This window comes from Tetrao urogallus (assembly GCF_951394365.1).
Source record: "Tetrao urogallus genome assembly, chromosome: 6".
Lineage (NCBI taxonomy): Eukaryota > Metazoa > Chordata > Aves > Galliformes > Phasianidae > Tetrao > Tetrao urogallus.
This window is the reverse complement of record NC_136819.1, coordinates 34,427,994-34,440,442: the sequence shown is the minus strand read 5'-3', so window position 1 is coordinate 34,440,442 and position 12,449 is coordinate 34,427,994. Positions and strand designations below refer to the sequence as shown.

General features: G+C 37.8%; 1 protein-coding gene across 2 annotated transcripts in view; it reads left to right on the top strand.

Annotated features, from left to right (window-relative positions):
• Positions 1 to 2,114, top strand: part of STRN3 (striatin 3) — a gene marked incomplete at both ends in the record, with an annotated part of 53,563 nt that extends 51,449 nt beyond the window's left edge. For both annotated transcript variants that reach the window (XM_079536796.1, XM_079536795.1), the window contains 3 exons: positions 174 to 281; positions 1,747 to 1,833; positions 1,945 to 2,114. In XM_079536796.1, coding sequence (XP_079392922.1) covers positions 174 to 281; positions 1,747 to 1,833; positions 1,945 to 2,114 — 365 coding nt within the window. The remainder of the gene's footprint in view (positions 1 to 173; positions 282 to 1,746; positions 1,834 to 1,944) is intronic.
• Positions 2,115 to 12,449: the final 10,335 nt, after the last annotated feature.

Below are 12,449 nucleotides of genomic sequence, written 5' to 3'. Positions count from 1 at the left end.
CCTGTAAAACAAGACGCTGGGTGTTATTAGATGTAGTGATGTCATTCTGAAGGTGCTCTTCATATAATATTAGTTAATACAGTAAGCTAAAGTAGAATGCTAAAGTTTTCTCTTTAGCTTTAGCCATTTCTTTAAGGCAAATGAATATATATTTGTGTTTTTCTTGTTTTCAGGTGTACAATCAAATAATCACATTAACAAGGTAGTAAGTCATCCCACACTTCCTGTTACTATTACAGCTCATGAAGACAGACACATCAAATTTTTTGACAACAAAACGGGTAAGGGTAAAGAGACCCTCATCTGTATGTATGAATATGTTCCAAGTAGATCTGGATGGATATAGGAAGAATAAATTTGTAGAGAATGTACTAGTGACCAAGACTTCCTGCAGTTCTAAGATAAACTTAGCACTTTTTATATGAAATTATGCCATCCCTTGCAGCTGTGACTTCAGCAGTCAGTAATACTCTCATATGCAGAGATGGTTATGGCAAACAAGAATATCCTTTTAAATTAGCAAGATGTTGATTTATAGAATATTTCCACTATTTTATTCCTGTTTTCATCATTCCCATGCTTATAAGGCCAAACATGTATCAGTTCTATTTTCAATTCCCTGTTGTAAAAGTCATTGCTTAGTACCAATGGCAAGAAATAGCCCTTAATTCATTGTAGTAGTGGAAGCTTTTGTTATACTTAAATTGCTGCTTATGTTCTATTCTACTTCAATTTTTGAATCAGCAGTCATTTTCTGTATGTTATCCTACTAAGTTGGGAGAAAAGATAAGCATAAACTAAATTTTGTAAGTATGTGTGCAGAACCCCTGTTCAAAGTGTCTGCTTGGGAGATGGAGAGTGGGTGTTATTCTGGTATTTTTGTTCTGTTTTTGTTTTCCTTTTCCTTTTAAAGGCAGAAAGCTAAAACTTTTTTTTTCCCCACTTCTTCTCGCGTATGGTTATTAAATATGTTGAAATGATTGTTCTGAAATTCACATGTGTTGCCAAGTCTTTTAAAGAAACAAAGGTGTAGAATAATAAGGAAGATATGGCATGAACAAATAACTGGGTTAAAGACTGGAAATGGAAGGTGACCAGGAAGAAATGTAGATCTTCGTAGGCTTGAGGACATGCACATTAAATTGTGTGGATAAATGTGAGGGAAAGAAATAACCAACAAAATCAGTTTATATATTGTATGAATTCCTGATGCATACACACTTGTACTTTGTGTTAGTCTCCTATTTCTCAAAAAAGGATATGTGTGTGTGTGTGTGTGTATGTGTATGTATATATATATTTTTATATATTTTATATATATATATTTATATATATATATATAAAAGAGTGTTTCAGAGCATGGTTGAGTGTATGATTAGAGATCTTCAGCTTTTCAAGGAGAAATGACAAATTGGGCTAAGATTCTTCAGGAAAAGAGGACTGGACAAAGATGGCAGAACTTTTTCATGTTGGTTACAGTCTTACTGTGGACTTGGTAGCTTACTCTCTTTTCCAAAACAAGAACTAAGGTTCAGCTGACAGCCCTAAAAGGTGATCTGTTCAGAACACAATGAGATGACTCTTCATTTTGTTTGAAGTTAAAATTTTTGCAATTTGCTATATTTCTTATAGAACTGTAGTTTTCAGATATTCAAATTGGTGTTATTCTGTATTGCATCTAATGGGAATATTATTTTTAAAAGAAACAGTATTTCCCAGGAAATTGACTGTTTATTTTGCTTTTAGGTAAAATGATCCATTCTATGGTTGCTCACTTGGATGCTGTCACGAGTCTAGCTGTAGATCCTAATGGAATCTATTTAATGTCTGGAAGTAAGGGTTTTTTAATCCTCTTTTATGGATTTTATATTTCTGTTCTTTTAAGCATCTGACAAAAATCTAATTTTGTCTTTTTTTATTTTTTCTTGTTTTTTCTCCAAACAGGCCATGATTGTTCCATTAGATTATGGAATTTGGACAGCAAGACATGTGTGCAAGAAATAACAGCTCATAGGAAAAAGCTGGATGAATCAATTTATGATGTAGCATTTCATCCATCAAAAGCATATATTGCCAGTGCAGGAGCTGATGCCCTTGCCAAAGTATTTGTGTGACACAGCAGAACAAACCTGCATCATAACAGCAGGTCTGTTTGGACAAAAAAGAGGGAACGCGTCACTGCCATCAATAAGGTTACCAATAAGACACTACATCTGATCTGCCTGAGTGAAGGCTCTTAAGTGGGGCAGGTTTCAGTTGGTGAAAAGTCACCACATCTTGAACAATGTCAGGCTCATTCATTTAACTGTAATTACTGTATTTGGGGGGTGGGGAGAAGTAAAAAAGGAAAACCAGTATTTGTAGCCTTGACTGGATATGAACTGAGCGTATGTCTGTTCTTTAGGTGTCTTTAAGCAAACGTGGAGTCTGATCTTACAAAAGACTTTTATTTTGGACTCTGTGTGCTGCCTTAGGGTTAGGAATGTGGTGCTCTTGTGGGGGGAAGTGAGCTCCAAGAGTAGCTTTCTTTTCATCTCTTAGTAATCTTCTGTTTATCAGTTGAATGCCACAGATTCCCCTTTTAAACTTTTATTTTGCTTTAAAGAAAAGGAAATTTAACTTAAAATATTTTAGCATTAGTTGCACAAAATGTTTGGATAAAATTCTAGTTTTTATAAGTCTTTTTATATATTTAGCCTGTCACAACAGTGCTCAAGATTGTATTGATAATGTTTTTCTGCATTATAGAACCCTAAAACACAGAGAACTCACTGACCCGCTGCCGTGTAACCACACTCTTCCCTTCTTTTGCCTAATACAGCTCAGCTAAGTCCTTGCATAAGGATGCTAATTCTTCATCATCGCATAACTGTCTTCATAAATAAAGGACTGTAAAATGTGTTTAAATGAAACACAGAGGGGTTAACACCCCCCGATGAACTCTTAAAAAAAAAAATATATTAATCTTGGCATCCTATCACTATGTGATATTTTGTACATCTTACTGTATTTACGAGTTTATTTATCAAGGATTACCCATCTTGCTAATGGCCTATTGTTATTTATTTCACTTTTTGTTGGTCTTTATATCCTTTTATGTAGTGTGTTAAAGGGCCCTGTATATCTATTATGGCACTCTTTGAACAGTCTAAAATAGATAAGAAAATGGGACATTTCATGATTCTAAAGTTGCAAACCAAGATTTTTTTTTTTTCCTTTGGTTAAGTATTTGAAGTGGAGTGGATTCCAAAAACCAATCTTGTTTCAGAACTTTTGGAGTGAAAAAATTTTTTTGCGTTTCAAATAGAATACAAAAGTAGTTGATTCAAGATTCATAAATCTGCTGTGTTTTGGCTAGTTATTCCCTGCTTTTATTTTATTTTTGGATGTGCTTCAGTTTATGGTGTAACTAAACATTTTGTTTGTGTAATGCATGATTAATACAATAAAGTATTTTTTCTAGTCTTCCACAAAACTTTTCTGATCAGTTTGCGAGTTTTGATGAGTTTTGTAAGGTTTCTGTTTTACAAACTATGAATCAGCAAATTTTTAAGATTGTACCACATAGCAGAAGTACAGCTGTTGAAAAATAATGTATATAAAATGCATATAATAAATATTAAATGGTGTACCTGTATGTTACTGTTGGCTACATTATTTTGTGTTGCACAGTTTGAAAGTGTCATTCTACAAGTTACTAAATTAGGTCTAAATTTTTAGCAGAATGATCATTTGTTTGTTACGCTTATAATCTCCTTTGCTTTTTAAAAACTGTAATAGTTGTCTGGATGTCAACACTGTTTGAAGCAGCACCATCCACCTATAAGAACATGTTTCCTCAGTATTCTTAAAGCTTTTTACAAGAACAAGCTGAAAATTGTTAATGTATTTTTAGAGCCCTTATAAGATGATCATGCTGCTTTTGCCTATCTTTGTACATGAAGTGATTCTCAAGTGATTTAGCAACCAGGGAGGTACTGTTCTTACTTCAAACTGCCATGAAATCATTGTGTTGAATTTAAAGGAAATAAAACACTCATTCATTTCTAATTGCTCACAATTTGCCCGTATGCCAAATGTTACCCATTAACCTTTGCTCCTCCTTTGCAAGTCCTCCAGTAAAGATTATGCCCAGAAGGGCAGTTGTCTTTGTAAAAGGCTGGTCCAACAAGTCAGCTTTGCATCTCTGTGATGAAGTGCTTTCCTGATAGTTTATCAGTAAAAAAGAAAACTGCAATATGAAACCTAGATTTTTTTCATGCAAAATTGGTGTGTTTAGGAAAAAAACAATATTTTGCTGGAACATGTTCCTATAAGTGTTTCTAGCTGTATTGTTCCATGTAAGTTTCCAGTTCAGCAGTAAGAATGTATCTCATGCCATCTCCTGTCAAGCAAATTAGTTTTTTAAAAACAAGGGGAAAAGGTGCCCGTGATAGACACAATACTGCAGTAATATTCTGAAGTTAATTTTGTTTTAGTAATACTGTTATGTTGTTTGAAATGTGTTACAGTAAATAATAATTGTATAGGAATTGGATAATTTTGTCCATTATGAAGATTGAGGTGAGGCCTTTCAGTAACTGCTTGTAGGACACTAAGACTTTACTTTTGAAAGTAACATTCAGCTGATTTGCACTTTTTTTTTCCTTTCAGTCTAAAGCATTCAACTAATCAACAGACAAGAGAGTATTTGAATTTTATTGGAAGTAATTTCATAATTGCCTTTTCTGAAGCCAAACATTGTTTCTGGCAGCTTTTCCAGACCGCTGCATTTTAATGCTTAAATGAAATGTGATTGTTTAATAAACATTGCCATGCATAACAATTACTTTTTTTGAGTTGTATTAAAATTGAAATGGTAAAAACAAAAATTTGCTTATTTTCTTTAATTGAAATCTTAGTCATCTTAGTTCACTAATGCATAGCAAGTCAAATGCTGTAGTGGAGCTTCTTTTATTGAATATTGGCAATAATCTCTAATACAGTGTTAGTTTATTTACTGTGTGGTTTAACATTCTAAAACCTTTATTTTTAGAATAGAAGAACTATTGTATTGGTGGTGGAAACACTGATAGTTCTGAAATAAATGTCTGAAATAAATTTAGGAAAAACACCCCAGCTTCTCTGCAAGGACGGATTTCCTTCTATTTTGGAAATGAGACCCAAGTGATGCACACTCAAAAACCTGATGGGAAAAATACCAAGATGTTTAATATTTAGGATTTGGTATCTAGAACAGATTTGTTTGAACAGTGCTACTCCCTAGCTTACTTTGTACTGTAGGAATTCCTTTAAGCACTGAGCTTTCTGCAGCTTATAAAAAGTATGTATGAAATACATCTGAAAAAATGTAACATGCCCTGATCAAGAACCTTCCCTGTTTTAGAAATGATATGAAAGTATTCTTCTAACTGGGCAATAACTGGTAGCTGCTTTTTTTTTTCTTCTCTTTTTTTTTTTTTTTTTTTTTTTTTTTTTTTTTTGTGGAGCTCTGGGCTTGAGGGCACATTATCAGGCTGTATGTCTTTCACTGCACACTAATTGATTTATTTTAAAACTGACAGAGTGCTGTCCTGGCTTAAGTTTTCAAATTAAAAGAAAAAGAGGCCCTGGGGTTGTTTTTAAATCCAGGTGAGCATGAATGATGGTATGAATTCCATATTTCATATGTTTGCAATATTTGGAGAATACACATTTGTGAGTTCTACTGAAACCGAGTGAGAGACTAGTAAGAGATTAGTAGTGTATTTTTTTAAAGTTCAGAGTACATTTTTAAAAATGTGAAAGTAAAAAAAAAAAAAAAAAAAAAAAAACACAAAAACAAAGAAAAACACCACCACATCAAAATGCATTGCTTTGTTTTCTGATTTTAACACAGAACCAAATACTGACTGACTTGGTGGGAAATAACATGCCTTTCTTTTTAGTCCTCCTCTTATCTGATATTTCAATGCCTGCCACCCGGGGTAGAAAACATCCAGTCTCTGAAGTGTGCATAGAGTAACAAAGTATTTGTTTTTAAATATTTATGGTTTTTATGGGAATTAATATCTCTGTAGAATTCCCTAGTGATACACAAAAAAGCAATGTGAGGAAGCCTAGATTATAGGACTCGTTTCCAGGAATCGCTGAATCTCAGTGCTGTGGGAGCCTTGGCTGCGGTCGGTGCAGTGACAGTTGTGTCCTTCAGCAGTAGTTTCGGGTTCCTTGCTCTGCATGCACACCAAACTAAGTAGTTATCACGGTGAGGTGTGTTTTGTGTGATCTAGAACCTTACTAGGAAACTTGTAACTTGTTGCCAGTTCCCGTTCATCTTAATTTTGGTATTGATACCAGCTGGGTGATAACCGATAGCGTTCAGCTGTGTGGCTTAATTGTGAAGCGCAGTGCATGCCGCGTGCCAGCCGGCCCCGTGCACGGGCTGTGTCGGTCAGCGCCGCGATAGCAGGGCTGCTCAGCCTTGGGGGTAGTGCTGAAACGCGAGGGGTCGGTGGGAGTATATAATCTGTAAAGCGTGCTGCTGCCCTGCGGTTGCTGGCGGCGCTTGGGATGGGGTTTACATTTCAGTGCTGCACAAATTAATCAGGAATGAAGGAACGAGACGGGGGCCCGGGCCCCGGGCTACTCGCCGGTCCGGCGGCTACGACCGCGTTCACGTGCTCGTCGTGAGGCGGAGGCGGCCCGAAGGCGACGGCGACGACCGTTGAGCGGGACCCGGGATGCTGGTGCTGGCAGCAAGCCGTGAGTAGGCTCGGGCAGGCCGGCGCGGGGTGGGAGGCCTGGGCGGAGGGGGAGTGGTGCTCACCTTGCTGGTTCCGTATCCCTAACACTGTGTGCGCACCCTGTGTTTCTGCAACTGTGCCGGGTGCTGCCTAGTGAGCTCCTGAAGAGGGTTTGTCAAGGCCGGTGGCTGGCTGAGGGCCTCGCGCTCTTTCTTTCGTTGGCTTGCGGAGCCATTTTCCCTTGGGGGTGGTGTGGAGAATGTTTGCTACTGGCAGCTTCCAGGTGGCTGGCCTGCTTTGCTGTTGCTTTAGAGTTCTTTTCCTGTAGTTTCAGGGATCTTTATAGCTGTTACTTTGCAACCTGGAATAGGTGGTTTTCTTGTTGAGATGCTGTTTGATTAATGTGCAGTGTTGGGTTTGTTGTTTTCTTTCCAAGGGGAAAGATACGGCATCTTAGTGGCAGCAAATGCTTGTTGGTATAGCTTTGTTTTTACGGTAGTTGTTTATGAAACAGGAGCTGTACTTGAGTTGTGTGCATTAGTTCTTTTACTCTTTTGCCTTTGATAGCCCAGGTGACTGACTGCATTCAAAACAAAAGCGTTGCATTCTGTTAAGATGATATGCTAACAGTAGCTGTGCAGAAAATTTCTCAGAGGGCTAAAGGAGTTTTCATAATCTCAGTGATCTGTCTGACGTCTGACTGTTTCTATGATGCATATCTACATTCTGCTGGAAACTTTTTTGGTGGCTGTTTTTGCTTGAAAAGGCAACTAATTGTGGGTGTTTTCTTTTAATTGTACATGCAGCTCCCTCTGGTCCACATTTTACATCTGAGAAGGTCAGCTCACTTTAAGTCTTTGCTGATGTGTGTTTGCTTTGTGCAGTGCAAGAGTTATGTCTTGCTTCTAAACCAACTTTTAGCGCTAATTAAAATGCATAGTCAGTGTGGCAGCATTGTGTGCTTCTTTGCAGTCAGAATCTTTAGATGAGATAAAGCTATTTTCTCTTAGAGAAGTATAATGTTATTAAAATACATAAGAGCAAGTGTCAGAGAAATGCTGAAATTACTTAGAAGTACTAAGTTCCCTATCAAAAAAACTGTACCGTTAAAAAGCTTATTTTAAATCAAAACCATATGCACTTTTAAGTTATTGGTAAACAAGTAGTGTGTTTTTTCTCATTTTTACTTTCCCAAACTTTGCCAATTTTTTGACGTGATGTTGTCTTTCTTTTACTTGTATTCCTTGGCAGAGAATTGTTTATCGTATTGTAATCTGATCACGTACACCAGGGCAGAAAAATAGTTGTTATCCCTCTGCTTACATTCTGCCATATTCTGATTGCTGCTAGGTCATAAAGGCTGCATCTGACCTCAGTGGAGGCTGAAAAAGTTTAGTTAGTATTTGCTAGTACAAACAGCCATGCAGAATTCTCATGGCTGTGTCTTATGGGTTGGTCCAGGGCGAGGTTTAGCTGTGAGTTCACTACTACCCTGAGGCTGGGGAGGTTCAAGCCGGCAGTGGCCGGCTTCCAGGAGGGTGCCCTGGGTCTGAGGGTAGGCTGCTCTGCAGCAAGGGAGCAGCACTGTTCACCCATTAATAAGTGGACTGCAGAAGCAGGGCTGTTTCCTTCATTGTGTCATCATTCCCTATCTAGGGATGGCTAGAGCTTTCTCTAGTTCTGGAAAAGAGGAAGGATGCGGTACTAGTTTGTATGCAGGCACAGATAAATGCAAATAAATGTTAGAGTAGTAAAACAATATCTTTTACGTAATAAAAATGACTTATGACTGAGGATACTTCACTAACTGAACTTGATTACTTGAAGGAAGAGGAAATTATGATCCTAATGAGATTAAATTTAAAACAGGCAGTTTGCTTCGAAGCAGAAATCAAACTTCTGGATTTTATCATAGACTGCAAATTTTCAGAATCTATTCTTCCTTCAGCTGAAACCACAGGCAGAATCCCTGCTGGAAGCTGAAGAGAATAAAAGAATTTGTACTGCAGTTGATAGACATACATAACTGGAAGATGCTCTTGCTTCGATTACAAAGTATTCAGTCAAGGTTTCTGTTTATTTGGTGTCTATTTTTGGATGACAGCTGATCACAAGCTTTTCAAACACACTCCAGTTCAGTTTCTCAAGACAATCCTTTGTTTCCTGTCCTAGGTCCAAACCAAAGCCAGTCAGCATGATTTTCTTTGGACTGCCGTTAGTAGGCTGGGGATCTAAAGCCTCCAGCTTCCAGACAGTTTGTTAAAGATACAAGCTGATCTTCTATGACAGAGTTCTCAGGCCTCCAATGGCACTTGCGTGCAGCAGAGAAATTTTCTGTGATTTTTGTGGCTTTGCTGCTTACTGGAGCTAACTTACCCACAAGCCTAATGAAAGGAAGGGAAGTGCTGAGCAAACCAGAATCTCTGCATCTAAAAGCAGTGACTGAGAGAGCTTGAGAAGCTGCCCCATTAAAAAGATGGCCCAAAATCAAGACATCAAAAGTTGTCATTGCTTATAGTCTTCAGAACAGAGGAGATGAAAATAGAGTATTTGTATTGTGTGGAGCCATACTTCATAGAAGACATGTGGCAACACTAATATGAAATGCAAATAGGACTGCAAACAGTTACGGGAGAAAATACTGTTCTGCTGAAACTACTCCAGTTCGTAAGTTGAAAATCAAAGCCCTCAGGAGCCCTCACCTCTTCCCTATCCCCCAATTACTTCAGAAGATATGGAGAAGTGTAGTCACTGAGTTTTGATGTAAATGGTTTTTAGATGGTTACTGTGTAGCTCTTCCTTTGCATGGAGTTTGAGAGCAGAAGTAAATTCCTTTGAAGTAATTGTTTCTTCTTAAGAATGTTAGGACAATCTCACTTGTTTTTTGTTGTTTTGTTTTCTTGTCTTTTTTGTTCTCTGGTTTAAGTATTAGTAATTCACCAGAAGTGAATTACTAATAAAGGTCAGCTTTCAAGGTGGTCTTTTTACACATGAGGATAAATATGAAAGGTGACAGAAGCGCCTGATGGCATGAAGACTTCTGCAGCCTGCTGACCTTCAGTTACGTCCTTTTTTTCCTATATACAACCTCTGTCAGATGAGAATGCTAGCTGGAAAGTGTCTTGCACTGTCAAAAGATGCATCTACAAGGCAGTTCATAGTGAGGATCTAAATGCTTAGAAGGTGTGTGAGGTATAAAATCTGCAATGTCTTATTCTAGGAGTGGAGTCAGAGATCCTGAGCCAAGGGCTGTGCTGGCAGCTTGGGATAACAGTGGTTGATGATCCGCGTGTTGAGCAGGGAGCTGCTTTGTATGGATACAGTCCGTATGCTTCCCTGCTTAAGTAGCATGCAGGGAACAGTGAGTGGGGGAATGTCTAACATGTTCTCCGTGTATGCAACCCCTGGTTTGGGATCTCAGCCTGGGGTCAATGCTTTCAGCGTTTCCTTGAAGGTTGGAAGGTTCTTTTGACAGGGGAAGTTCTGTTCTTCCTTCAGTTATTTTTACTATGAGTGGGGGGGGGGGGGGGGGGGAAAACAAAAAAAAACAAAAAAAAACAAAAAAAAAAAACACCCAGGAAATATAAGGAACAGATTAAGCTACTTCCTAGTTTTCTAGTAGTGAAAGATTCCTGCGCTCCTGAGTGTGAGAGCTACAGCTCTTACTGGAAGTTTTTGTGATACTAAAAGTAGTTTCAGTTTCTTGAGGACAGAAAGTGGGTATTTTCTACATTTAGGTTGCTTTGGGCGCTCTGCTGGGAAGGGTGATTTTGGATGTGTTAACTACTCTGTAATATAAAATTCAGTTGCAATAGGTATCTAAGCCAATAAGCTTGTCTTCCTCTACTCTTTTCAGAGTGACAGAATCTTAATTTTTGATAGGCAGCTGTCAAATACGCTGCTTTCAGCAGTGGGGTTGCCAGTCTGAGGCCATTCACGGTAGTGAGCATTACCAGTACTCTTTGGGGGAAAAGGGCAGATAAGGTTTTCATCCTATGGTCTCATACCCTACCGACTTGGTCTAGTACCAGATCCGGAGGTTGGTGGCCCTGCCTTGGAAATAGATGATTGATGTTGGAAAGGACCCTGGGGTCCCTTCCAACACAAACCATTCCATGATTCTGTGATCATTTTCAGCAGAGAACAGAGTTGTTCTCTAGCAGGCCACATTCCTGAGTGGCAGTTCTAGTACGTGCAGGAGTATTCCCAATAGAGTTTGCAAGAGTGATGGTGACTGCAACTCTGTTTTACTGCTTGGCCCAGCAGCGTGAGGCTGAACTCTCATGCTGTGGCTTTCCCTCTCACCCAAAAGCAAGCTTCAAATTTCTATCTGTTACTCTGTACCGTGCTGTTACTCCTCCAAACCAGCCTACTCACAGCACAGTTCACATCCTTTCCACCCTGTCTCTGTATCTCACTCGCTCTCAGTCCTTTTTGCTGTGCCTCACAGACCTTACTTCCAGATCAGAGTTGTTCTTACAAATGTTTGCTTCTGTATAAACTTTACCTATTTAAAGAAGTATTCTCTGTACCTGCTATTTCTTACCTCAGTGTAATTGGGCACTGTGAGGGTACAAATAATGTCATCACCATTCTGGCAAAATGGAAATATTTGGGCAGTTTAGTGCTGCAGTTTCTGGAAATCCAGACCATCTTTTTCCTCTATGAAGGAATGACATCAGTAAAGCTGCCATCTTCTTTGCAACAGTAGAAGTAAATTGGGAGGAAAAATGTGATTGTGCTGGCCAGTTTGCATGATTTATATTCAGATCATTCAGCTAGCATTTATTTAATATAAACAACTATTAAAAATTTGGTACTGACTGATCCAAATTAAAAAAACAGCAACAAAAAAACCCCCAAAATAATCTGTGTAAGAAATATCCTTGTCTTCTGAGGATGATTTAGGATTTCTTTTCCTTTTTTACCCCAAGGGGGGATTTAAAATAATTTAGACAGGAAATGTGACATACAACTTATTCAAGCTGTACTACATAAGGCTCATCGTAAAAAGACTTTTATATTACAGGATACTGAAATATCTGTAGTCCAAGTTCTTTGCATTACATAAATTTCTATTAAAAATTGCTAAATTAAACTTTTTCACAAAGTTGATATAAATTTATACAGCAATAGCTGAATACTCTCTTCTATAAACACATGACAACATTAAGGATAACAATTAATAGAAAAATACATGGCATCCTTGCCATTCATGTTTAGTGTAATATATAGCCAGTCATAAGTTATATAAAAATACACAACAAAAGCCTGATGAATATAATCCCTTCAGTGCCACTCCATACCTAAGAATTTAGCAATCAATAGCCCCCCCCTCCAAAAAAAAGAAAAAAAAAAAAAAAAATCTACATTGATGGGAAAAGTGCTGGTTGATTTTCTTTGTTGTATTTTACTTGCAAAAAACCTTTATTTTCTAAAGAATGCTTGAAGTCTGTTATTCACTCCTGGCATCTGGAAGAACTCAGGAAGCCATGTCATAATTTTAACCATGTGAATGTAGGTATAAAAATATTAATATATTTCTAAATTCATAATAAAATAAAGGTCATTTTTCAGGAAGACTGTTCTTTCATCTTTAGGGAAACACATCTCCAAAAACATTTTTACTAGCATTAGGAACTTGTTATTCTGCAAGCTACCACATCCCACTTGCATCTGCTCTCTTCTTTTCTAACCGTGTAATCCTATATAAACCAGTTATGTTTC